The 26,318-nt window shown below is 42.7% G+C and overlaps 1 protein-coding gene across 1 annotated transcript in view; it reads left to right on the top strand.

Moving 5' to 3' along the window:
• The window catches only part of SFRP1 (secreted frizzled related protein 1), a 127,579-nt gene extending 101,857 nt beyond the window's left edge, over positions 1–25,722 (top strand). The window contains 2 exon segments of the mRNA XM_030201811.1: positions 25,379–25,408; positions 25,411–25,722. Coding sequence (XP_030057671.1) covers positions 25,379–25,408; positions 25,411–25,700 — 320 coding nt within the window. The 3' untranslated portion in view covers positions 25,701–25,722.
• Positions 25,723–26,318: the final 596 nt, after the last annotated feature.

Genomic DNA, 26,318 nt, shown 5'->3' with positions numbered 1-26,318 from the left:
ACAAAAAATGCCTTTTTTCCAGGTGCACTGAAAAATTGAACTGCGCACGTCCAAAACACGCACCTACGGAATGCCTAACCATTTATGAAGCCCTTTTTACTTTTCCAGATTATCCTCTCCCTCAAATCATGTATTCAGTACATTCTGACTCGCCTCCCGGGCAGGGCCGTGCCAACCCGGTAAGCGGGGTAAGCACGGCAGGGGGGCGCTTGCCTTCAAGGGCGCCGCCGGCCGAGTCTGTGTTGTAAAATTAAAAAAAAATAAACCTCTTGGCGCCTATGTGCATGCGCTGCCTTCCCGTGCGCAGCGCTCAGCTGTTTGGCACCGCCCCCAGCTCTTCCACGCATGCGCCTGGAGCCGCGCAGGCAGGCAGTCCGAGTCCGACCATCAGTGTAGTCCGCCGTGCGCCGTCCGTCGAGTTATTGAGAGCGAGTCAGCGCAGTGAGTCGACGTCGACCGAACTTCGAAGGAGGACGAGGACTGGGTGTGTTGCCGATGCGCGACGCCGTTGGAGTGAGGAGAGAAGAGCCGCTGCCGCATATATATATTATTTTTTGCTGACAACTATGGTAAGAACAGACATCGCCTATTCGCCTTGTTGTTTATTGATTACTGTAATGGCCTGGGCGGCTGGGGCCTACTTATGGGGAAAGAAAGTGCATTTGATTTGAAGGCCCTGCAGGTTGGGGGAACTGGGAGTGAACCAGCCAGCTGGGAAGAAAGGAAAGGCAAGGCAAGGAAATTTCGGGTGGGGGGGGGGGGGGGGGGGGGGGGAAGAGAACAAGCTAGAGTCAGGGAGGAAGGAGGAGGGGAAACTACAAGGGCACGAGGAAAGGAAGATAAGTTGATGGAACACAAAGGCAAAGAGGCAGGAAAAACAAGGCAAGGCAATTTCTGTCTGTTGGGGGGGGGGGGGAGAACAAGCTAGAAGGAGGGAAGACTACAAGGGCACGAGGAAAGGAAGATAAGTTGATGGAACACAAAGGCAAAGAGGCAGGAAAAACAAGGCAAGGCAATTTCTGTCTGTTGGGGGGGGGGGGGGAGAAAAAGCTAGAAGGAGGGGAGACTACAAGGGCACAAGGAAAGGAAGATAAGTTGATGGAACACAAATGCAAAGAGGCAGGAAAAACAAGGCAAGGCAATTTCTGTCTGTTGGGGGGGGAGAACAAGCTAGAAGGAGGGGAGACTACAAGGGCACGAGGAAAGGAAGATAAGTTGATGGAACACAAAGGCAAAGAGGCAGGAAAAACAAGGCAAGGCAATTTCTGTCTGTTGGGGGGGGGAGGGGGGAGAAAAAGCTAGAAGGAGGGGAGACTACAAGGGCACAAGGAAAGGAAGATAAGTTGATGGAACACAAATGCAAAGAGGCAGGAAAAACAAGGCAAGGCAATTTCTGTCTGTTGGGGGGGGGGGGGGAGAACAAGCTAGAAGGAGGGGAGACTACAAGGGCACGAAGAAAGGAAGATAAGCTGATGGAACAGAAAGGCAAAGAGGCAGACAGGAAAAAAGCAAAGTAAGCCATTACCTCCCCCCCCCCCCCAAAAAAAAATAGATGGCAAAATAAGTACAAAATTTTATGAGCATCTTCATCGTAATACTAGCATGCCTTGTGAAAGGGTCCTTAGTGTTTATTTTATGAAAGGTTGCTTTTTTTTATCTATTTATTTTTTATTTGTAGCATTTGTACCCCACATTTTCCCATCAATTTGCAGGCTCAATGTGGCTTCCATTTGCCGTAATGGCGATTGCCATTTCCGGGTAACAGAGTTACAAATGGTATAGCGTTAAGATACATACATACATGATGACATTCATGGAACAGATCATGGTATATTTGTATACCATGTGCATACATACATGGTAAAGAAGAATACATTATGGTATTGCATAAAGGTTCCTGAGTAATAAAATGGATTGTGACATACATTAGGTCATCTGCTATAGAGAGATTCTATTCGACATGAGGTTTAAAGTGGTAGTGCTTAAATATAGGTAGCAAGGAGGGTAATCAATCATGTGATAGGCTGTCGGTTTTGTATGGATCTTGTGTAGTGTTATTATTTAGTGTTTAAGATGGATGATTATGGTATGCCTTCTTGTAAAGATCTGTTTTCAGTAGCCTTTGGAAGATGGTTAGGTCTTGCATTGTTTTTATGGCCTTCAGTAGTGCGTTCCATAGCTGTGTGCAGATGTATGAGAAACTGGCTTTTAGAAAATTAAAACAAAAACGGGGGGAGGGGCGGGGGCACCAACTGATAGTCTGCAGGGGGGCACCACAGACCCTTGGCACGGCCCTGCTCCCGGGACACACTTATCGCTTTGCTTTGTCATGCCAAACTTATTGAAATGGAAAACTACCCAGTGTGAGTGTTTCACTTACCATTTCACTGATATTTATTGTAATGAAGTCTGTACAGTATCTCAGTATAAACTGTACAGATCAAATTTTATAAACATATCCTTCATTCATAGAAACTTTCCCTAACAGTGGTTACAGAGGAGAAGAACAATGTTTCCCCTTATTAGCCACCATACAAAAACAATTCAAAATTTTGTGCCATCTTAGTAACAGCATCTATACCCGCATTCCACTTTATTTATTTGTTGCATTTGTATCCCACATTTTCCCACCAATTTGCAGGCTCAATAACTAATAAAGTAGCATTTGAGAGCATTCTCTCTCTCTCTCTCTCTCTCTCTATATATATATATATCAGGGCTGTTCATTTAATGCGATCAATCATGTTAAAATTTTTAAGTCACACAAATAATTTTAACTCGATTAATCGCATCATGCTGCTCTCCCCTATAAGGAGGAAGAAAAATGGCAGAAAGTTGAATGTGAAAGATGTTATAGGGGAAGAAATGAAGAAGAGAGGAGAAGAGAGACCCTGAAAATAGAGTTCAGAGGAACAGTATCAGAGACAGGGAAAAAGTTGATTAGAAAAATAAAATCACCGGACAACAAAGGTAAGAAAAATGATTTTTTTTCAGTTTAGTAACTGAAGTACAATATGTCAGTTTTGAGAATTGACATCTGCAGTCTATATTTTGCACTATATTGGTGAAAATGTAAGGGGGACACTTTGTGCGATTAATCATGGGATCCAAACTTTTCATCACAATTAATTGCGCAATTAAACCCTTTAATCGATGAGCAGCCCTAGACCTACAATATTCTTCATCGATCCTTCTTTTTCATGTTAAATATCATTCATTACTCCCAAAATAATTCCATTTTAATGGAAAAACAGAAGAGATGCGATTGGTGCAATAATCATACTGAAAACTGAGACTGCCAGTTTGGTGAAACATGAATTCATGTTGGGTTCCTGTTTTCTTCCACAGTTTCCTCTATGATTGAATCTCTGCATAAGATAAGTTGAATTATTTTTTAAGTAATAAATGATATTTAACATGAAAAAGAAGAATCAATAAAGAATATTATAGCCTACTGCTTTTGAGAAAGAGAAAGCTTTGAAAGGCTACAAGTCAGATGATCATAATATATAATGTGGGTCAGTGACGTTCCTAGGGGGGGGGGGGCGGTGGGTGCAGTCCGCCCCGAGTGCATGCCACCGGGGGGGGGGGGGGGGGGCCGCGCGTGCCTGTCCTCCGTTGTTCCATGCTTCTTCTCTGCCCCGGAACAGGTTACTTCCTGTTCCGGGGCAGAGAAGAAGCATGGAACAATGGAGGACAGGCGCGCGCAGCACCTCCCCGGCGGCGTGCACCCGACGGGGGGGTTCCATTGCGGGGGGTCCTTTTGCCGGGGGGGGGGGGGGTCTGCGCTGCATCGGGGGGGGCGCTGCACCCGGGGGGCGGGGCGCATTGGCGATCTGCCCCGGGTGCCAGCCCCCCTAGGAACGCCACTGATGTGGGTATAAATATTGATAAGGGACATTATTTTGACCCCATTCTAAGTTTATTATTTTGCCGATTTGATTACCTTAGTAACAACAACATAAACTTTTCCCGTTAGCAGCACACTGTTGAAAAAAAGAAAACCATACAAAAAGACAGTCTGAACCTAATAGCAAACCTATTATACCAAAACAGTACTATCTGCCAGGACTCAAACAGCAACAATTTTACCTATGAGGCATGTTATTACAAAAGGTCTTAGAATATGCTTCCTACACACTAGCAGAATTCTTATCATGCTCACACATGCTCCCGGATTCTATAAAGGTTGCCCAAATTTGGGTGGCCAAAGTTGGATGCAGATCCCAGATCGGCACCCAAAATAATTAGTTAATGGGCTCCAATGATTTAGGGGCCCTTTTACTAAGCAGTGTAAGTGCCTACGCGTGCCCATTGTGCACCAATTCTGAGTTACCACCCACCTACTGCATGGCCCTTGCAGTAAATTCATTTTTGGTGCGCTTCCACTACGTGCGTCCGCAAAATATTTTTTATTTTCTGGCATGCGTCAGCAACGCGTGTCAAGTGGCATTTGTCATGCGTAGGTCATTACCGCCCAGTTACTGCATGAGACTTTACTGCTAGGTCAATGGCTGGCAGTAAGATCTCAGACCCAAAATGGATGTGCGGCAATTTTCATTTTGCCGCCCGTCCATTTTCGGCAAAAATCTTTTTAAAAAGGCATATTTTACAGGTGCACTAATGATTCTGCATGTGCCCAAAACACATGTCTACACTACCAGAGGCCAATTTTTCAGTGCACCTTAGTAAAAGGGCCCCTTAATTATTGGAGCTAACATGTATTTAATTGGGACTAATTATGATTTGGATGCCTATCTGACAATGTGCTATTCTGGAACAATAGGTGCCTAAATTGGACTGCATGCAACTCAAAAGTGGGCGTGGTCACGGGAAGGGCATGGGCAGGTCAGGGGCATTCACGAAAGATGCAAGCAGTGTTACAGAATAGCAGAGATCCGTGCCCAATTTGCACACCAGGATTCACACCAGGTTTCAAGTGACATAAATCCTTACACCCAAAGTTGGGTGCAGGACATTGGTATTGCATATATATTAATAGTAAATCCAACTGTCAAATTATAACAAGAAACCCAACAAAATAGGATAAACAAACTAGGAGTACAGGAGTCATGAAATGGAATTTTGATCATGGCTCCTGGTGAAGCCACAAGGGAATAAAGGAGGTAGAATAAAAGAACCAAGGCTGGGGGAGAGAATACATTATTTCTTGTAATGGGAATGCTTATTTTCAGCAAAGCAGAAAAGTGAATTGGTGCTGAGAAGATATATATATGAAAGGGAGAGTTCTTGGAATAGTATCCTGATCGACCCATGGCTTCCGTGGAAGAGCCAAGATGTAAGGAGAACATAGAGTACTTTTGTGGTTTTGCAGCTCTGCTATTTTTCATATCAATGTCTGGATGCTGTTCCTCTTCATGTCCATAATTCAGTCTTTCATACTTCATTCAAGAAAGGTGAGTAATCCAAACCACTGAAACTATTTCATATAACAGACTTAAACCACTTCCATTTGATCTTTCCAGTGAGAGCTCTTCCTCCTAAGGCATGATGACGAGTAAAGTTGGTCGTCTCTGCCAGTTAAATTTTTGCTTTCTGGATCCTAAGATGTCCACTGCTGTTACTTTCACTTAGAAACAGGGAACACAAATATTCCACAAGAAAGATAGCATGCAACACTTCAAATAACCAAGAGAGCCATACAGCAACAGAAACCCAGTTGGAGAAGAGAAGGGAGAAAAAGGGACTTTAGCTCTTTTCTGTGTTTTCAAATACTTGGGATCAAGGGATGCAGAGAGCAGACTTCCCATGGCTATGGCACATAACTCTACCTCTGTGTTCTCTCATTTTCTGCCCTTGGGGGGAGTGGGAAGTAAATGGAAGGTAGGGTAGTGGTATATGTTTAGTGCACATTCTCTTTTACCCACCCCATCCACTCCCCCTTTTCACCTCTTATCTCTTGTTTTCTTCTTTCCCCTTATTTCTTCTCCTTTCTACATAAGAACATGAGTAGCCATACTGGGTCAGACCAATAGTTCATCTAGTCATGCATCCTGTTTCCAACAGTGGCCAAGCCAGGTCACATGCAGGGTCATAGCCAGACTTCGTGGTGGGAGGGGGCCAGAGCCTGAGGTGGGGGGGGCACATTTTAGTCTGCCGCTCCTCACCTCCTCGCCACTCCCCCTCACCTCCTCACTGCTTCCCCTTACCGCCTTGTCACTCCCCCCGAAAAAGCAAATACCTTTGCTGGCGGGGGTCCCCAACCCCCACCAGCAGAAGCCTTCTTCAGCGCCAGTCTTTGGCGCAGCCGCATTCGCTGCCCTGCTCTTTCTTCTTGCTGATGTCCTGTGCATGCTCCTTTACATGAAACTGCGCATGCTCAGTTTCACTTAAAGGAATGTGCAGGACGTCAGGAGGAAGAAAGAGCACAGGGCAGGGAACGCGGCGCACCAGAGACCAGTGCTGAAGAAGGCTTCGACTGGCAAGGTTGGGGACCCCCGCCAGCAAAACCAGGCCCAGATAAAATTTGGAGGGGGCCCAGGCCCCTGTGGCCCCACCTAGCTACGCCACTGGTCACAAGTATCTGGCAGAAACCCAAATCGTGGCAACATTCCATGCTACAAATCCCAGAGCAAGCAGTTGCTTTTCCATGTCTGTCTCAATAGCAGACTATGGACTTTTCCTCCAGGGACTTGTCCAAACCTTTTTTAAACCCAGACACACTAACTGCTGTTACCACATCCTACGGCAAAGAGTTCCAGAGCTTCACAAAATATTTCCTCTTATTTGTTTAAAAAGTATTTCCATGTAACTTCCTTGACTGTCCCCTAGTCTTTGATTTACTTCTATTCTTTCTACACCACTCAGGATTTTGTAGACCGCAAATCATATCTCCCCTCATCTGTCTCTTTTCCAAGCTGAAAAGCCTCTTTAGCCTTTCCTCTTAGAGAGGAGTTCCATCCCCTTTATCATTTTCGATGCTCTTTGAACCTTTTCTAATTCCGCTATATCTTTTTTGAAATACGGTGACCAGAACAACGCAGTACTCAAGGTGTGGTCGCACCATGGATTGATACAGAGGTATTACAATATTTTAGGTCTTATTCACCATCCCTTTCCTAATAATCCCTAGGATCTTGTTTGCTTTTTTGGCTGCCACTGTACACTGAGCAGAAGATTTCAGCATATTATCTACAGTGACACCTAGATCTTTTTCTCCCAAGGTGGACCTTGTCTCCTTTTACTTCCTTCTTTTACTTATACTCCATTTCCTCCTGTTTTTTAAGGGGGGACGGGTTGTATTTAGCTCCTACCTTTTCAGTAATACTCAAAGTGAGCTACATTCAGAGAGGACTTATAATCTATATTTGTACTTGAGGCAACGGAGAGTTAAGTGACTTGCCCAAGATCATAATGAGTCACAGTATGATTTGAACTATCTTTCCTAGGTTCTCAACCCACTGCTCTAACCATTAGATTTAAGACTGGCATTGGGGGGGGGGGGGGGATTTTCAGGACAGCTGCCCTGTGCTCCACAGATCCAGGGAACCCCTGTGGACCGGCATGTGTTTCCCTTCTCTCCACCCCCTATCTTCCTCATCTTCTTGGTAAATTCATTTTTCTTTGCAGAGGATTGCTGATGCGACAGCGATTCAGACATGCTGCTTTTGGCCTCCTCAGTGCTCTCCCTTTGCTGCAGTCCTCACAGGCAGAAACAGGAAGTTGCAACAGAGGTGGGGCAGACTGTGGCAGAGGGAGAGCACCACGGAGGCCAAAAGCAGCATGTCTTAATTGCTACTGCGCTGGCAACTCTCTGCAATGAAAAATGCATTTACCGGGAAGGTGAGAAAGATGCCAGACCGTATGCGTGGGGGGGGGGGGGGGGGGGGGGATGCTGGACCAAGGTGGAGGAGGAGGGGAAGAAATAATGGACCCAGAAACAGAGGAGAGGCAGAGAGATGGTGGACAATAGGATGGAGGGAGGGAAGCGAAAGAGAGAAAATTTGGACAGGGGTTGGTGCAGAGGGAGGGAGAGAGAGATACTGGATGGGAGGGCAGTTATGAAGAGAAAGGGAGAGGTGGTGTTCTCAGGGGTAGTAGGGAGGGAGGGAGAGAGAAAAAGAAGTTGGGAAGAGAAAGGGAGAGACTGGATCTGTGGGTGGTGGGGGGGGGAGGAAGAGATGGCGGACCCAGGGCTGGTGGGGAGGGAGAGAGAGAGAGAGATGCTAGATGGGAGCACAGTCTGGAAGAAAGAGAAAGGAATTGTACCTGGGGATGGGAGGGAGAGAAGAAAGAGAGAAGGAGAAATGTTGGGTCTGAGGGTGAAAGGGAGTAAGAGAAGCTGAACAATGGGATAGAGGGAGGAAAGAAATGCTGCATTAGGAAGGGAGGGAAAAAGAACAGAAAAGAGAGGGAGTAATGTTAGACCATGGGGGTGGGGAGAAAGAGGAGGAGAGATGGACCCATGGGGAAAGAGAGTTGGAGCAGGATTATGCTAAGGGGTGCAAGGAAAGGGACAAGGAGATATCAGGCAGTGAGGTTGGTGTGGTCTACAAGAATATAGAGAGGGACAGGAGATTATGGAAATGATGGAACCATGTGGGAGAGGTCAAAAGGGGAGGGTGACAAGAAGATGAGTGAGAGGAGAATAGTGAGTACAGAGGTAGAAATGTGGTAATGAGGAGTAGATGGAAGGAGATAGGAAGCTGTGAAAAGCCCGAGAAGAGAAATGAAGAGCTAGAGACCGAGAAGAGATGGAAAAAGGCGGAGGGTGTGAGAGAGAGTAAATTTGAATGGACAGAGGCAGAAAAAGAAAATAAAAAGAGGAAATACCTGAAAAGGAAACATCAATATATTAGAGACAGGTATAGTGAGGAAATGGAGAGAAGAGAGGAGAAAAGAAAAATGGACAGCAGACACTGGAAAGAGAATTAGCAGACGAAAGACAACAAAGCAGAAAGAGAAAAAACTGGGACCAAGATGAATGAATAAACAAAATGTCCAGACAACAAAGGTAAAAAAAAGTGTTTTATTTTGGATTTATTAACTGGAATATGTTAGCTTTTGGATATGTGCATCACAGATGTTTTTTTTAATTGTATTCAGTAGTGTAGCCAGAAGGCTAATTGGGGGGCGGGGGTGGGGAACAACATGCATGAAAGCCGAGCAAGTGGGAGAGGGGCAACAGTAGCTGCTCGAAATACTGCTGCTGGCTGCAGAGCTTTTAGAGTTCTGGTCACTGGACACGAAGAGGGGCAGGAGGTGGTCATCAGCTGGTGAGGCTTGGGGAGCCCCACCAGCCACAGCAAGGGAGATGTTATGCCACTGACTGTGTTCAGTAAAAAATGAAATGTATTTCTATTTTTATTTCTCCAGTGTTGCAGCACTTGCTGAGTTTAACTTCTTGGGGTTTCCAGTTCCATTTTGGTGTTCATAGTTCTAATTTTTGATCCCTTGTTCTGTATTTGGTGAAGGTCTGTCTGATTTTGTGTGAGAAGAAGTCATTTAAAGTTGTTTTATGTGTGGTAGTAATAGTGGATGGAGTAATTGGGGGAGGGGAATTGGGGGCCCCCACTTTAATTTCTGCCCTGGGTATTGCCTTTGAGTGATGACTAAGATTCCCTTCCCTCAATGTAAGGGATGTAAAAACTTACTCAACAGCATCCCAAACCATGGCTGTCACAGAGAGTTGAAGCTAGGTGTGGAAATGAATGCAGTTCTTCACGAGGTAATGTGCAGCACTTGCCAGTGAGCCATTAGACCAACCCTCTTTTAAAACTATTTCAATGTATTTTTAATCTAGACCCTTACATATTTGTAATGGGATGTGTGCTTCAATTCTTAATGTTTTTATATAAGAAAGATGTTAGTTTTTTTCTCTTTCACCTAAATAGTACTGCGAGTTAATTGTAGGGTTGATGAATTCCCACCTTGCTGGCTGTACTGTAGGTGGTCTGTTAACAACCACATAGTTCTCTAGAGTGTGGGAGATGGCCAGGCAGTATAAATACTTAGCTAGACTTTATCCCACATAGCCACAATTTAACTTGGAAATAGAAGGGGCTGAAACATAGATAAACAAATAAAGCAAATATAATGAAACAGAAGAGAGAGATCAGGTTTAGAATGTTTGCCTTATGCCTAACTAACCATGCTCAGAGTCTGGTTTCCGGACTGGAGACAAAAGCTCCTTTTCTGTCACTTTATCTATATCTGAATATCTCTCCCCCTAACCCAACATGTGGGTGGTAGTCGTGCCTTTTCTCGAAGATTTACCCCCCATGCCACTCTGCGCCTGTCAAGGTTCACAGCAGAATCAACAGCAGCTCTTCCCCCCCTTTCTATTTCATTTTTGTTAGATTCTTTAACTTGCTGTTAAAAGTCCCACAGTGCTATATGGGATACCAGTCACTGTTCCACTGGTGGCATTCAGTTAGTAGTTGCTTTGAATCCTGTAGCACATGATTTGACACCACTCAAATATTGTCTTAACAGCTCTGGCCAACTGGTTGTTTAAGAATAAAGTAAACCTAACCCTCCCCCACCCCCAAATCACGTGCAGTGTTGATCACCAGGAAATCAGCTAGCTCCTATACTTTTGGGCCATGCCATCTCAATACATGCAGTGTGAATCACTTATACTTTTGGGAAATACTATCTCTGTAAATGACTTCCTATTGATCTTAGACTGTTATTTTGACACTATGCTGACCTTTGAACTACAGATCTCATCAATTATTCTTTCCTGTTTCCTGGCACTACATCAAATTTGCTCTGTCTGATCCTTATTGCATCACAATGCATTTTGCTTATTAATAGATGCATTAGTTTTAAACAAGTTGACTATTGCATCCTTTTGTACAGATGTCTTACATAAGCATCTTTAAGAATAATGCTAACAATTCAGAACATGGCAGATCTTTGTTAAGTCCTGTCTAGTGGGTGGCAAAATATTTCATCATTTTAACTTCAAAGGTTTTACGTTTCTGGATGGTTTTGAAATTTCCTTTTAGTATACTTACCATAAAGTCATTAGTGTAGTGCTCTGGTCTGGCAAAATGGGTGTCGGTAAATGCTCCTCCCCTCCAAAATGGAATGCTGGTAATGTGAAAGATGACAAACACTGTCGAATTAACTCTATAGCCTCCATCTGGGGTATATTTGTATATAATGCTGTGATAACCAGTGTAGCTAGAAAAGCCCCAGGTGGAATGGGAGGGCTAGTTTGTAAAAGCTTAATCGTGTCTTTAACATATGATCTGCTTTTCGCTACTTCTGGTTTTAACAGTATCCACAAAATCAGACAAAGTCTGCGATACTGAGCCGATGTCCTGGTGGTGCTTGCAAAGTTTTGTGAATTTTAGGCACAAAATAAATCACTGGAATGACAGAATGTTGTTGCAACAAAAATTTGTGTTCATATTCAGTAATCACATGCATTTCCAGAGCCATCAATAAAATGTGTTGGATATAATCCAACAGTACTGGAGTAGGGTATCCTTCCAATTGTTGATAATGTTGTGAATCCAATAATTGACGATAGGTTTCTTGCACATATGCTTCTGTATCTTGAATGAGTATAGCTCCGTTTTTATCAGCATGGCAGATTACAGTGGTGGAATTAGAGGTTAGTGATTTAATCGCTTTGCGTTCTTTGATCAACAGATTATCCTTCCTCCTGAGAGGAAGTGCCTCTAATTGTTGAATGTCTTTCATAACCAGGTTCTCAAATACCTGAATATGAGCATCTACAAGACCCGGTGGTGTCCATGTTGATTTTCGCTTTGACTTGGGAATTTCATTAATCAAAGGGATATCTTTGAAATGCAGTACCAGTTTACATTTATGTATGGACTTGAAAATACTCAAGTTTTCAAGTTTATTTAGAGCTTGCTACCCTGCCCATCAGTAATACCAGCTGGGCGGTTTACAGGCCATATAAAGATATATGAGAAAACAGAGGAAACAATGACAGATAGGATATTAGAGGGCGAGGGGGGAGAGCTATATTAATCAAAAAAGGAAAGCAGGGGAAAATAGGAGAACACATAAGGAAAGGGAATTTCTCAAGGCTGTCAAAACTACTACAAGCGTCATAGGTAAGCTATTTGAAAAAGATGGGTCTTCAAGTCTGTTATGAATTGGGCAAGAGATGACTGGTATTGTAATTGCTGGGGAAACTGGTTCCAGAACTCAGGGCCCTGTACTGAGAAGATACTGTGCCTGATTCTGGCATAACTGATTTATTTACATGATGGAATGATCAGACATTGTTGGGTCTGTAAACAGAGGTAGCGAGTAGGGAGATAAGTAGCAGATTTGTTAGGAATGTTGGTTTGCCTGTAGCTCAGATTTTGAAGACTAGAACTAAGATTTTGTAGGTGATGCAGTGAGGGAATGGGAGCCAGTGGGATGATATCAGAAGGGGAGTTACGTGATCAAACTTTTTTGCACCATCTTCCAGTGATTAGGAGTATTGGTAGTTACCACTATTTTTCTATAAATTATGGTTATATTCAATGTTGTGATTACTTTTTATTCATCATGTCTCTGGATTTAAAAAAAATATATGTTTATCTATCTCCAGTGTTGTACCTAGTGTGGTTGACACCCAGGGCAGAGCACCCCCTCCTCCAGGCTCATCGCCACCACAACCCTCTCTCTAAGTAGTAAAGGGCTGCACTGAGCAGTCACTCAGCTGTCGGCTTTGCCAGTCCCCAGCCCCTTCTGATGTCAACTTCCTGTTCTGGTGCAGGCCCTTGATACACCACTGCCTATCTTGTCTCTAAATTTTGTGAACCTAAATTGTTGGTATGACAAGTATTTTAGGCCATACCAATAAACTTATTTGTACATTTTCTGTCTCCCAATATTTCTTGGATAATGTTTTTGATTATGTAGAGACTGATGTCAGTACTGGGCACCTAGATGTGGGTACAGTGGGTTTTGGGGGTGGTTTGGAGGGCTCCCATTTACCACCACAAGTGTAACAGGTAGGGGGGGATGGGCCTGGGGCCGCCTGGGTGAAGTCCACTGCACCCACTAACAACTGCTCCAGGGACCTGCATACTGCTGTGATGGAGCTGGGTATGACATTTGAGGCTGACATACAGGCTGGAAAAAAAAGTTGTTAAAGTTTTTTTTTTTTTGGTGGGAGGGGGTTAGTGACCACTGGGAGAGTCAGTGGTGGTCATCCCCGATTCCCTTTGGTGGTCATCTGGGCAGTTGGGGCACTTTTGGGGGACTTGTTCGTGAGAAAAAAGGGTCCAGAAAAAAATGACCCAACTTCTCGCTAAAAACGCTTTTCTTTTTTCCATTATCGGCCGAAGGCACCCCATCTCTCCGCAGCCGATAAACACGCCCCAGTCCCGTCTTCACCACACCTCCGACACCCCCTCCCCCATCAACTTTGCCCATTTCTGCGACAGATTGCAGTTGAAGACGCCCAAAATCGGCTTTCGATTATACCGATTTGGGCGCCTTTGTGAGATGGGCGCCCATCTCCCGATTTTGGTCGAAATATAGGCGCCCATCACTTTCGAAAATAAGGCTGATGGTGTACTTACACACTGTTAATGTGGGACAAGTGGTCCTATGTTAACTCTTAGCAGGTACTGCATGCTAATGGAATCATTAGCGCACAACCTGCAATTAAAAAAAAAATATATAGGAACATTCCCAAAAGTTGCTGTCTACATTTTGCAGCTACCATGCAGTACAATCCCATGTTAAGCCATGGTAACTGCAAATGTTACCGTATTTTAGTACAAGGGCTCCTTAAAGAGCAGACATAGGCAAATGTTAAGTCTATCATATTGATTAACTTCATTAGTCAGTTTAAATTTAAATCTTGTGCTATTGTTTTTTTTTAATCTGGAATTTAAAGCATTTATTGTGAGGGAAATCTTCTAAACCATCACATCTTAATATGAAACTACTGCATTGTCTCCAGCTAAAGTGATTTGTTTAGATTTGATGATTGAACTTGTAAAGATAAATTGCTTCAAACAAACTATTATAAACCTTGCAACATGTGGTATTATGTGAGGTTAGTTAAGAGAGATGTTTATGAGCTTACTAATTGTAGCAAACTATACCTTAAACTTTTAGTTGCATTTACAGCCACAGTTTAATCTATTTGAAAACTGTAAACCTGCCATTTAATGTTCTCATGATTAGTTAATTGTAGGTTTTTCATAGCACAATTTAAAAAAAACCTATAAATCAAATTGGTTATCAATGACACACCCAAGGAAACTGCTTTCACATTCTATCTGACTCTTTTTCTGTGTAGTTTGTAAGTCTTTATGCATACCTTCTGATTTTAGGATGTGAAGTACTTCACATCCTGAAATCAGAAGGCCTTTCTTAGCTCCAAAGTCAGTTAAGTTGAAAAGTTCCCTGTTAGTGTACAGTTCTGTGCACCCATTCCTTATTTGCTGTAAAAAACAGCTTTGTTCTAGATTTCTGTTTCATGATTTTATTTTCAGTGCCTGTTATATTCATTATTTGACATTAACAATATCAATGCGCAGTATATTTATGATGCTATGTGCTCTACAGCAGGGATTCTCAACAATTTGGTATCAGATGGAATGGCACTGTAGAGCAGGCCTTCTCAACCCAGTCCTCAGGGCACACTAAATCCCATCAGGTTTTTTGGGATATTCACAATGAATATGCATGAGATAGATTGGTGTGCAATTGGTATGCCAATCTATCTCATGTATATTTATTGTGGATATACGTAGAACATAAGAACATAGCCATACTGGGTCAGACCAATGGAACATCTAGCCCAGAATTCTGTTTTCCAAACAGTGGCTAATACAGGTCTCAAGTACCTGGCAGAAACCCCAATCGTGGCAACACTCCATACTACAAATTCCAGGGCAAGCAGTTGCTTCCTATGTCTGTCTCAATAGCAGACTATGGACTTTTCTTCCAGGAATTTCTCCAAACCTTTTAAAACCCAAATACACTAACCGCTGTTACCACCTCCTCCGGCAAAGAGTTCCAGAGCTTAACTATTTGTTGAGTGAAAAAATATTTCCTCCTATTTGTTTTAAAAGTATTTCCATGTAACTTCCTTGAGTGTCCCCTAGTCTTTGTACTTTTGGAACGAGTAAAAAATCGATCTACTTCTACACCACTCTGGATTTTGTAGACCTCAATATCGAGATATCCAGAAAACCTGATGGGACTTGACGTGCCCCAAGGACTGGATTGAGAAGGCTTACTCTACAGTGCATTCCATCTGATACCAAATTGTTCTGTATCAATGATGGTTCTATCCATGAAAGAAAATGGCTTCTGGAGCATATTTGTTTGGCTGTACCCCATGATTAATAGGCAGGTTGATTAAAATGTAGTGCTTGCTGTATTAGTCCTAGAAATAAAGGTGGTGACACCTCTTTTTATTGAACTAACATAGGGGGCCTTTTTCCAAGACACGGTAGCAAGACTAGTATTCAAAAAAATCAAAATACGATAGAGCGACTCCACTTCTTGTAATGCTACACTGGCTCCCGATTAAGGCTAGACTGTTCTTTAAAGCCAGCACCCTAATCTTTAAAATACTGTTCAGCATGTCTCCCAACTACATGCTAGACCTGATTGAATTATCACCAAGGAATGCAAACCCAGAAACCAGGAAGTACTTACTACTACATCTACCCAACTGCAACAACATCACCTACAAATCCATCCACACAGCTGGGTTTAGCTACCTGGGTTCCAAATGGTGGATTCAATCCCCAAGGCCATAAGAAACATCAACAACTATCTACAGTTCAGAAAAAAACTAAAAGCCTATGATTAATTTCACACATCACTCACATTCCTTAACACATATAATCGAATAGCGTACTGTAAACCTTTTGCTAATTGTAAACCACATTGAACCGAAACTTGTTTTTGGATAATTGTGGGATAAAAGATTGTATAAATAAATACATACATAAAAATAAATCACATTAGGAAGCTCATGTGCAACTTAGTGTATGGTAAGTGCTAACACACAAGTGCAGTAAGTGGAGGAATGGCCTAATGGTTCGTACAGCAGGTTGTGGACCTGGGGAACTGGGTTTGATTCCTGCTGTTGCCCAATGGTCAGCAGTGGGTTGAGATCCTACAAAACCAGGTTCAATTCCTTCTGCAGCTCCATGTGACCCCAGGCAAGTCACTTAGGGGTCCTTTTACAAAGGCACACTGAAAAATGGCCTGTGGTAGTGTAGACGCATGTTTTTGGCGTGCACAGAATCATTTTTCAGCACATTTGTAAAAAATGCCTTTTTAAAATTTTGCCGAAAATGGATGTGGGGCATCCATTTTGGGTCTGAGACCTTACCGCCAGCCATTGACCTAGTGGTAAAGTTTCACGTGGTAACCAGGCAGTAATGACCTGCCTGCGTCAAATGCCATCTGGTGCGCATCCAATGTGCAAGTCCGAAATAAAAATTATTTTTCAGACATGCATATCAGATGTGCGCCAAGAATGAAATTACTGTAACAGCCACGCGGAAGCCGGGCAGTGACTCCATTTTGGCGCATGTTGGGCATGTGTAGGCGCTTATGCATCTTAGTAAAAGGGCCCCTTAACCCTCTGTTTCTCCAGGTACAGCACACTACTTAGATTGTGAGCCCACTAGGGACAGACCCAGTAACTGTAAAACGAAACTGTAAACTGCTTAGATCTGAGCAGTATATAAATACTTAAATGAATGAATTTCAATGGTTAGCACATGCTAATTCATGCGTTAAGAGCATTTTGTATTAGCAGGTGGTAACTAGGTTTGGCAAGGATATTTTCAGTAGCCGACCCAGCCGAATGGAAAAAAACTGCCTCTTCTCCTTAGAAGACAAACGAACTACCAGGTGTTTAAAAGACAGTTACGGCAATATTTGTTAGCACAAGCAGCTTAGGGCTTCTGGGCTCAGTGATTGATGGCTCTCTGTTTAGGTTGAATGTATGATGAGTGAAACGAGTGTGTAGTAGATGGTCAATATTGACCAGTATTATGGGTATTTGTGCTGTTATAGTTTTGATGTATTATATTGACTGTGTATGTTTATTAACAGAATGCTGTAAGGGTAAGGGCAGAATATAAATTGTATGAAATGAAATATAAAGGATACCTTTTTCAGAGAATGACATTTCTTTGCATTTATTGATCAGATTGCACCACAATTTGGGGCCCTTCTACCTTCTCGTTCATCAGCCCACGAACCTGGAATGTTTTGCCGAGACTCTTGAAAGAGTCATCGGATCATCAAACTTTTAAAAAACTGTTTACTAAAGCCTACCATGAAGTCAGCAATGTTGTTTAACCTCCTTTTTTCCCCATTTTGGTAGTTTACCTGCTCTTTACCCTCTGTCAGCTTCTCCTTGGTTGCTCCTGTTTTCCCATCTGTATTCTCTTAATTTAGCTCCTCTGTACTTCTTTGTATCCTATTACTGGAACAATTTTCTCCTGTTGTATTATGTAATTTTCTTGTAACTATGTTAGCCACATTGAGCCCGCATAAGCTGGGAAAATGTGGGATACAAGTGGACCAAATAAATAAATAAACAGTGGTAAAAAAGTGGCCTTAGCACCCTTAGGGGCCCTGTTAATAAGCAGCGGTAAGCCCACCACAGGCTTATCGCTCGGCAATCCGGAACTACTGCCGACCCGATGTGGCGCCAGCTATAGTTCCACCCCTAGTGTGTGGCATTTCCAATGCTAACAGAAATATTTGAAAAATATTTCCGCAGGGGGTTACCCTGGTGTTAATCGGACAGTGCCATGTGCTGGCCGTTTACCACCAAGTTAGCGCAAGAGCCCTTACCACCACTTTAATGGGTGGTGGTAAGTGCTTCTCTCCACATGGTCACATGGAGGGGCATAATCAAACGGCGCCGGTGAAATCGATCGCCGGCGATCTATTTTGGCGGCGCCGCAACAGCCGGCCGGAACTGTATTATCGAAAAAGATGGCCGGCCAACTTTTGTTTCGATAATACGGTTGGGGCTGGCCAAATGCCACAGATCGCCGGGTTTGAGATGGCCGACTTTGTTTTTTAGCGATAATGGAAACTGGAACTGGCCATCTCAAACCTGACCAAATCCAAGGCATTTGGCCATGGGAGGGGCAAGCATTTATAGTGCACTGGTACTTCTGGATGTTTAGATCTTGCTGATCAGTTATGTTATGACTTACTTGTTCAGGAGTGCTGTATTTTGTGATACTGTTTTGAGAAATGTTCAAGAAAGACTTCATACATATGAAAAAAGTCCCTGCCGTGCATTTTCCCTTGATGGCCGTCCCTGACATACACTTCCCTTAATAGCCATCTTTCTCTCCGAAAGTGCACTTCTCTTAATGGCCGGCTTTCTCCCCAAACAGGGAAATCAAAAGTTTTTGCACATTGCTTTTTTTTTTTTGTAGTAACAGTGGGATTTGAACCAGCCACCTCTGCATTATAAGACCAGTGGTGTAACCACTTGGCCACTTACTTGGGTGTCCCTCCCTTTTGATTATACCCCTCCAGGTCTCTCTCAGTCACTCACAGACAGCTTGACGTACTGTGATTGGCTGAGAGTGACCTGAAGGGGTATAATCAAAAGGGAGGGACTGTCAAGTAATTGGAGCTGTGGCCAAGTGGTTACATCATGGCTCTTGTAATGCAGAGGTGGCTGGTTCAAATCCCACTGTTACTACTAAAAAAACTGTGAGCAAAAACTGTTTTGATTTCCCTGTTTGGGGAGAAAGCCGGCCATTAAGAGAAGTGCACTTTCGGAGAGAAAGACGGCCATCAAGGGAAAATGAATGGCAGGGACTTTTTTCATTTGTATGAAGTCTTTCTTGAACATTTCTCAAAACAGTATCACAAAATACAGCACTCCAGGACAAGTAAGTCATAACATAACTGATCAGCAAGATCCTTTTTTTTTTTTTTACGAGCTGGCCGACTGGCTTCCCCTCCTAGGAAGGAAATGTTTTAAAGTTTCTTTTTTGGGTGGGAGGGGGTTGGTGACCACTGGAGGAGTATGAGGAGGTCATCCCCGATTCCTTCCGGTGGTCATCTGGTCAGTTTGGGCATCTTTTTGAGACTTGGTCGTGAAAATAAATAGACCAAGTAAAACCGGCCAAATGCTCGTCATCGCCGGTTTTCTTTTTTCCATTATCAGCTGAAGCCGGCCATCTCGTAAGCACGCCCACATCCCGCCTTCACTACCCTGCCGACATGCCCCCTTGAAGTTTAGCCGCCTCCGTGACAGAATGCCGGTGAGTGTGTCCAAAAATCGGCTTTCGATTATACCGATTTGGCTGGTTTTAGGAGATGGCCGGCCATCTCCCAATTTGTGTCGGAAGATCGCCGGCGATCTCTTTTGAAAATAAGCCTGATGGTAAGTGCAATCTTACTGCACGGCCATTTCTTTTTTCGGCCTTGTTACCAACTGTGGTAACAAGGGCCTCAGCACATGGCAAAAATAGATGCAGGGTGCCTTAGGTAGGTCATTGCCACGTGCTAAGGGCACTTGTACTGCTGGGGTAAAGTGGCTGATTTTCTGAACTTTTTAATAATGGCCACACGTGAGTGAGCCCCCATTGCCATTTTGTAGGTGGTAGGGTCTCATGCGCTAAACCTGCACTAATCAGTTAGCATACAGCAATGTAACTGTGCTAACTGATTAGCTCAGAGCACACGCCCTGTGCCAAAAAAAATCTAAAATATTTTTTAGCATGTGGGTAGTGCGCGACCATTGCAAAATTACTATGGAATGCCTCAATGTGCTCCGCGGTATGCTATTTTCTGCTGCAGTAAGCACAGGTTGCAATCACAGCATTTTTATGAGAGACTGATCCCAGAATCTAGCTTGCTATGTTTTAACAGCTGCAAAAACCAGGCTAATTTTGGAATTGTATGTCAGCTGGTGACCCACTGCCCCTGATGCAGCCATTTGTACTGGCGAAACATGGCCACATCGGGCATTTTATGTTGAAATTCTGGGAGCTTTAAATCTATTAATAAAAACAGTGTTTTTTTTTACAAGGTATGCCTTGTTGTTTTATCTTCCATATTGGATTTGGCAGACCATCTGCTTTGCTGCTTTTTGACTTATGGCAAACTAGGAAAAAATGCCCGTTTCTGAGCGGAATGAAACGGGTGCTAGCAAGGGGCCCCCTCCCTCTGTCCCTCGAAGCTACTTGCCTTGTTCGCTGTGGGCCGTTTCGGCCCTCGAGTGTCAATAGCTCCGCCCTTGACGTCATGACATTTTGACGCGTCATGACGTTTTGACGCGAGGGCGGTGCAGACACTCCAGGGCACACCGGATATCTTGGGCGCCTCAACTTCCGTGGAGGCTTCAGAACGTTGGGGTTGCCTTTTATATATATAGATAATGCAATAATTGCATTACAGCATTATATTAGTAAATGACCTCCTTAATAATCACTCAAAGTGGTATGCATAAAGTCTTTGTAAATTTAAAATAAGTATATATTTCTTCCCTTGAACAATAATAATTTAGCATAGCACAGATTTGGTAAAAGCACCATCCTTTCCCTAAATAACTTCCTAATGCACAACGCTGACAGTGTACTTTAATTTGCATGTTATTAGCGCTGAGCATTAGGGAGCTGTGTTGCAGCGCTGTTGTGGCGGTATTTTTCTGGCACTGTACTGAACAGTGCCGGTATTTTGAGCATCGGGGTATCAATGCACCACATTTACTGCATGCTATCCAACTAACATGCTGTTAACACGGGGTCACTTACTGCCTCTGTGCTACCATCAACCAGAATACCGATGCCGATGTTAATATGGGACTTGTATAAGAGAATGTTGGGCATGCTCCAAGTAGCTGCTGCATTAGTTTTGCAGCTGCGCATGTTAATTTCCTGTGTTATGTCATGGTAACTAGAAAATCTAATGCACTTTAGTAAAAGGACCCTTATTTAAATCAGAATCTGCTTTAATTAAGGCCAACCATTTTGATTTGTCTATCACCATTATGTTTTGACTCATTTTAGCATGTGGAGCCTTATAGATGGGCCTAATGGGAAGTGGGTTGAAGGAATCAAATGGATGTTACCTCTTTAGCAACTGTTGTATAATCATCCTAAAACTGCAATGAAATAATATAGAGGAATGGATGATGTCTGCACATATTGATGCCTAACATAAAACAACTGATCACCAGTTGTAAAATATGGTTTCTGTAAGAATAAGCTGTTATAAGAGGTTAGAAATATGGGAACTACAGAAAAGAGAATTTTCTAGAGCCATGTCATTGAAATAATATTTTAATGTTCAACATATTTTCAACTTCTTTTTTTCCATGTAAACAAAATTCTTCTGCTTGACTGTAGTACAACAATGACAAATTTTGATCCAAGCCATGATTAAATGAGGAAAGGCAAAGAAAGGACAATATTTTCCATGAAAGAAATGCTTGATTCTTTGTCCTTTTCTATTGACTCATACATCAACATTTTAATTCTATTACTCTATAGAAGGTTGCTCATTGCTGAGTTGTCTCCTGTGCTACACATATCTGTGGTTAGTTAAAACCATTATGTGATGATGAGATCTTAGAGAGGTTGTTTGATAAATACACTTTTTTCCTGCTCTGCTAGCTGAAAAAAAAATCAGAATGATTCTTCCAGGACCGGAAATGATTTAATATCTAGTGATGTCCATGCCTGAAAAATCAGCTGATCCTTGTATTCCATTGCACTTTACCTTCTTCTCACTAGGTTACAAATAGGCAAGAACCCATTTTTGGGAAGATGATTTGATTAAGCATCCCTGGAACTTGGATTTGGTGAAAGTTATAATGCCTGATATTTAAAACCATTTAAATGGCAAGGAATGGAAGGGGAAGAAGATAGCCACTACTCAATTGTCCCTTCCTTCCTTCCTTCCTTCTCACCCATTACTTCCCTCACCCATAACTGTCTTGTCTGCATTATTTAGATTGTAAGCTCTTTTGAGCAGGGACTGTCTCCTTGTGTCATGTGTTCAGCGCTGCATGGGTCTGGTAGCGCTATACAATTGCTAATAATAATAATAATAATAATTTAGCCAGCTATCTGGCAGTATTCAGCCAGAGGTAACCAGTGGTCTCCCTCTATATATTGCTGGAAGCGCCTAGCAGATAACCAGTTATATCGCGTGATATAACCAGCTACCCACCAATATTCAGCACACTGCCAGCTAAGGGATCCTTTTACTAAGGTATGCTGAAAAATGGGCTGCGATAGTGTAGGTGCGAGTTTTGGGTGCGCACAGATCCATTTTTCAGTGTGCCTGTAAAAAAAGCCTTTTTAAAATTTTTGCCGAAAATGGATATGCGGCAAAATAAAAATTGGTGCATGTCCATTTTGGGTCTGAGACCTTACCACCACCCCATTGACTTAGCAGTAAGGTCTCATGCAGTAACTGCATGGTAATCATCTACATGCTTAGAATGATGATTACTGCCCGGTTTCTGCCATGCACAGGAAAATAAAAATTATTTTCCGGCGCTTATAGCTGACACACATAAAAAAATTAAATTACCGCCCGGGCTACGCAGTAGCTGGGTGGTAACTACAAACTGACGCACGTAGGATGTACGTATGCACCTACACGGCATAGTAAGAGGGCCCCTAAGTTTGGCAGCCAAATTGGAATATTCGGGCTCAGCATCAACCGCAGGAGGTAGCCTGGCTACCTCCCATGCTCTGAATATCAGCCCATATTGATTAAGTGAAAGTTTTTATTGGGGAAGATTCTCTGTATCTCCATTAAGGGATCCTTTTAATATGCTGTGGTAAGCACTGACCCCCAAATTCTATATGTGGTGCCTTACATTGTACACACTAATTTGGCTGCATTGCTAAATTGTATGCACAGCTTAATTGATTAACAAGCCAATCAGTGCTGATAATTGGTATTTAAAAACCAATTAGCAGAACTAATTGGCTTTAATTAGAATTAACATGCACAACTTTCTAGGCATTTTCTATAATGCGGTATGCATAAATTCTAATGCACACAGTCAAAAAGGGGGTGTGGTCATAGGCATGGAATGGGAGGGTTGTGGGCATTTCAAAAACCTATGGGCCAGATGCACTAAACTTAACGAGCCTTTAACGAGCCATTAACGAGCAAGTAGTAAACCCTGGCATGCACTAAAGACTTCTTTCCGACGATGGTAGCAGCTAACGAAAACGGAATGCAGATGAGCAAATTGTGTAGAAACCCTATTGTAATGAGATGCACTAACCTTTTCCGATTGCCTTAACGCTGGAAAATCTAACGAGAGGTCTGTACCTCTTGTTAAGTATGCGCACAAGCCAGACAAATAAAAATGCTTTATTTAGAAGGACAAGCCTAAAACGGAGCAGTGAGAGGAGGCAGAGCACAAGGAAAAATCACGTTTAGCTGCATAGCCACAGCAAAAGAGGGCTCAGCAGTTCCCCTTTCATAGGCTCCCTCCCTCCCTTCCTCCCTCCCTCCGTGTGTGATCAGGATCCAAGAAGAAGGCACAGCTCTCTCCTCCAGGTCTATCTCAGCCAATCACAGTGCATTTAGCTCGGTCCAACGCGTTGTGATTGGCTCAGGTACTTCCATGTCTCAGATGAGTGAAGCACTGCCAAAAAAGACATTTTTATTATTGCAGGGGGGAATGACGGCCAAAATGGACGGTTTTTTTTGGATGGGCATCCATTTTGGCCATCATCCCCCCCCCCCCCCCCCCCCCCCGCAATAATAAAAATGCCTTTTTGGCAATGCTTCACTCAGCTGAGACCTGGAAGTCCCTGAGCCAATCACAACGCGTTTAGCCGAGCCAAATGCGCTGTGATTGGCTGAGATAGACCTGGAGGAGGGAGCTGTGCCTTCTTCTTGGATCCCGATCACACACAGAGGGAGGGAGCCTGTGAAAGGGGAAGTGCTGAGCCCTCTCTTGCTGTGGCTATGCAGCTTTTCAGTTCGAGGTACAGATTTTTAAAGTTTTGTTTTTTAAAGTGAAGCACATCCATAAAGGACGTTCTTGACATGCGCAGAACAGCCAGCATAACGCTTGGCTGCTCTGCGCATGCTCCACGGGCGACTGTTTACTGATTGAATAGAGAATGCAAGTGAACTACAACGAGCAGCTCATTTGCATTCCTATTCCTTGATGCATGCCCTTCCCTTACCGATTTGTTAAGGGAAGGGCTCTAACGATTTTTTAGTGCATCTTCCCCTATGTGCGCTGTTATAGAATACACCAGATCTGCTCCTAACTTTGGTGCAGGTAATTAGGCCTGATTTTAAGTGGTGTAAATGGGTGCGCCATTTTTTTAGTCACAAGAATGACATGTAAGTATATTCTACAAACTACGTGTAACTTTAGGCATAGTTTATAGTATCACGCTAACAGCGTGTTTTTTTCGGCACCGATTGTTAAGGTGCCATACATAGAATTCCCCCTTGAGTGCTTACTACAGGTGAAAATGCACTACTGTGGGGTGCACTCAGGCAACCTGCGGTCGTTTGTGTATGTATGCATACTACCCATGACCTTAAAAATAAAATGTATTTTTTAGCACTGGGGGATGTTTGAGGTGGAGAATGGGTAGGGCTATACTGCTGTGCCCAATTTATGTATTTGATTCACGCTTTGCCTTCAGCTTATTCATATCACTAGGCTTCCGTGGTTGGCATCATGATTGTTGCAGTTGTCCAGGTCTTGCTTCATGTGGGTAAGTGGAACCAACTTTCAGCCATCGTACTGTGGCTTTCTTCAGGGTAGAAGAAAACCTCAGTACAGTGACTGAAAAACGTTGATTCCCCTGATAGATGCAGCAAGAACTGGACAACTGCAACAGTCATTCTTACATATGTCTAGACAAATGAAAAGAAATCTTTAGTTTTTTAGTAACAAATACTGATTCTGTGATATCTCTGTAACAAATAGATTAAAAACAAGAAATTTGTTGTAAGGACAGATGTTGCCAAAGTGTGACCTAATTCAGATACGGGATAGGGCTTCTATTTGTGCTAGAGCACATCATGTTATATGGACAACTGTATTTATTCCAAGTTCTTTTCTATTAAGAACTTACAGTCCAAATAGTGTCTGACTACCTTGCCTGAAAATAATTACATTTTTTTTTCGCAATTAGTTGCAACATAAAAAGATAGGAATTAAATCTTGGGGCCTTTGGAAATAAAAGGATTTCTTTCAGGGAGCAATCTTGCAATTTTTCTACATTGGCTCTTCAGCCAAAGCTATTCCTGAACAAATAATTCACATTAATGATGTTACTGATTTTACTCTCTTTTTAGAACACACTGCTTTGGTGTTTCTATGACAATAAAATCATTTTATATCCATTACTAAAAGTTGCGCAACAAACACAGATGCTTGGTTCTGACTGTTTTTTCTTCTCTCCTTTAGCTCTTAAGTTGAAAATAAAAGAAGTGAAAAAGGAAACGGTGATAAGAAGATTGTGCCAAAGAAAAAGAAACTTTTGAAAGGAGGAACAATTAAGAAAAAAGAACTCAAGAAGCTGGTATTATACTTGAAGAATGGGGCAGACTGTCCTTGCCATCAACTGGACAACCTCAATAATAACTTTCTCATTATGGGGCGTAAAGTGAAAGCTCAGTACTTGCTGACAGCAATTCACAAGTGGGATAAGAAGAGTAGAGAGTTCAAGAAGTTCATGAAGAAAATGAAGAGTTATGAATGTCCCACATTTCAGTCAGTCTTCAAATGAGGACCTCTACTCCAGTCGTCAATCCATTTAACAAACTTGCACAACTCCAAAACTTTCCCCTTTCCTTTATCTTAATGCTTTTATTTTTATTATTATTTTTTTTAATTTTAGTCATGGATAATACATTTGAATCCTGTTCTGGTCCATGTGCATTGTGACTTTCGACCTGCCTGTCTTTCATTAGGCTTCTTAAACAACCCCATCTAGTTGTTTCCTCTAACTCATGTAGTGACATTTTCTTTTCTTTTTTTTTTTTTAAGGGTCATAGGTACAAACAACGTTTTGTGACTGGCAGAATCTTAAGCAGCCTTCTTCATTTAATCCTATGCAAATATTTTCTTAAAAGGCAATGTCTTATCCAAGAAAATCAAAAGCTCAAATGTGATGCCTTTATTGGAATGATCTAGAGTCAAATTGATGAAAATAATCAGACCATAATAGCATATTATTTGTTCCAGCTATCCATATGTATAGGCAAATACTAAATGTTTATGCTCCATGGTTTGGCTTATCTGATGATCTTTTCAGAACCCAATGCCAGATGAGTTGAAGAGTTCTGAAGATTGGCTAGAGAACCACAAGCTTGAAAATGTCCTTTTACATTGTACTCATAGTATG

Source organism: Microcaecilia unicolor, chromosome 4 (assembly GCF_901765095.1).
Source record: "Microcaecilia unicolor chromosome 4, aMicUni1.1, whole genome shotgun sequence".
In the NCBI taxonomy this organism is placed as follows: Eukaryota; Metazoa; Chordata; class Amphibia; order Gymnophiona; family Siphonopidae; genus Microcaecilia; species Microcaecilia unicolor.
The sequence above is the reverse complement of the archived record's forward strand: the minus strand, read 5'-3'. Positions and strand labels throughout refer to the sequence as shown.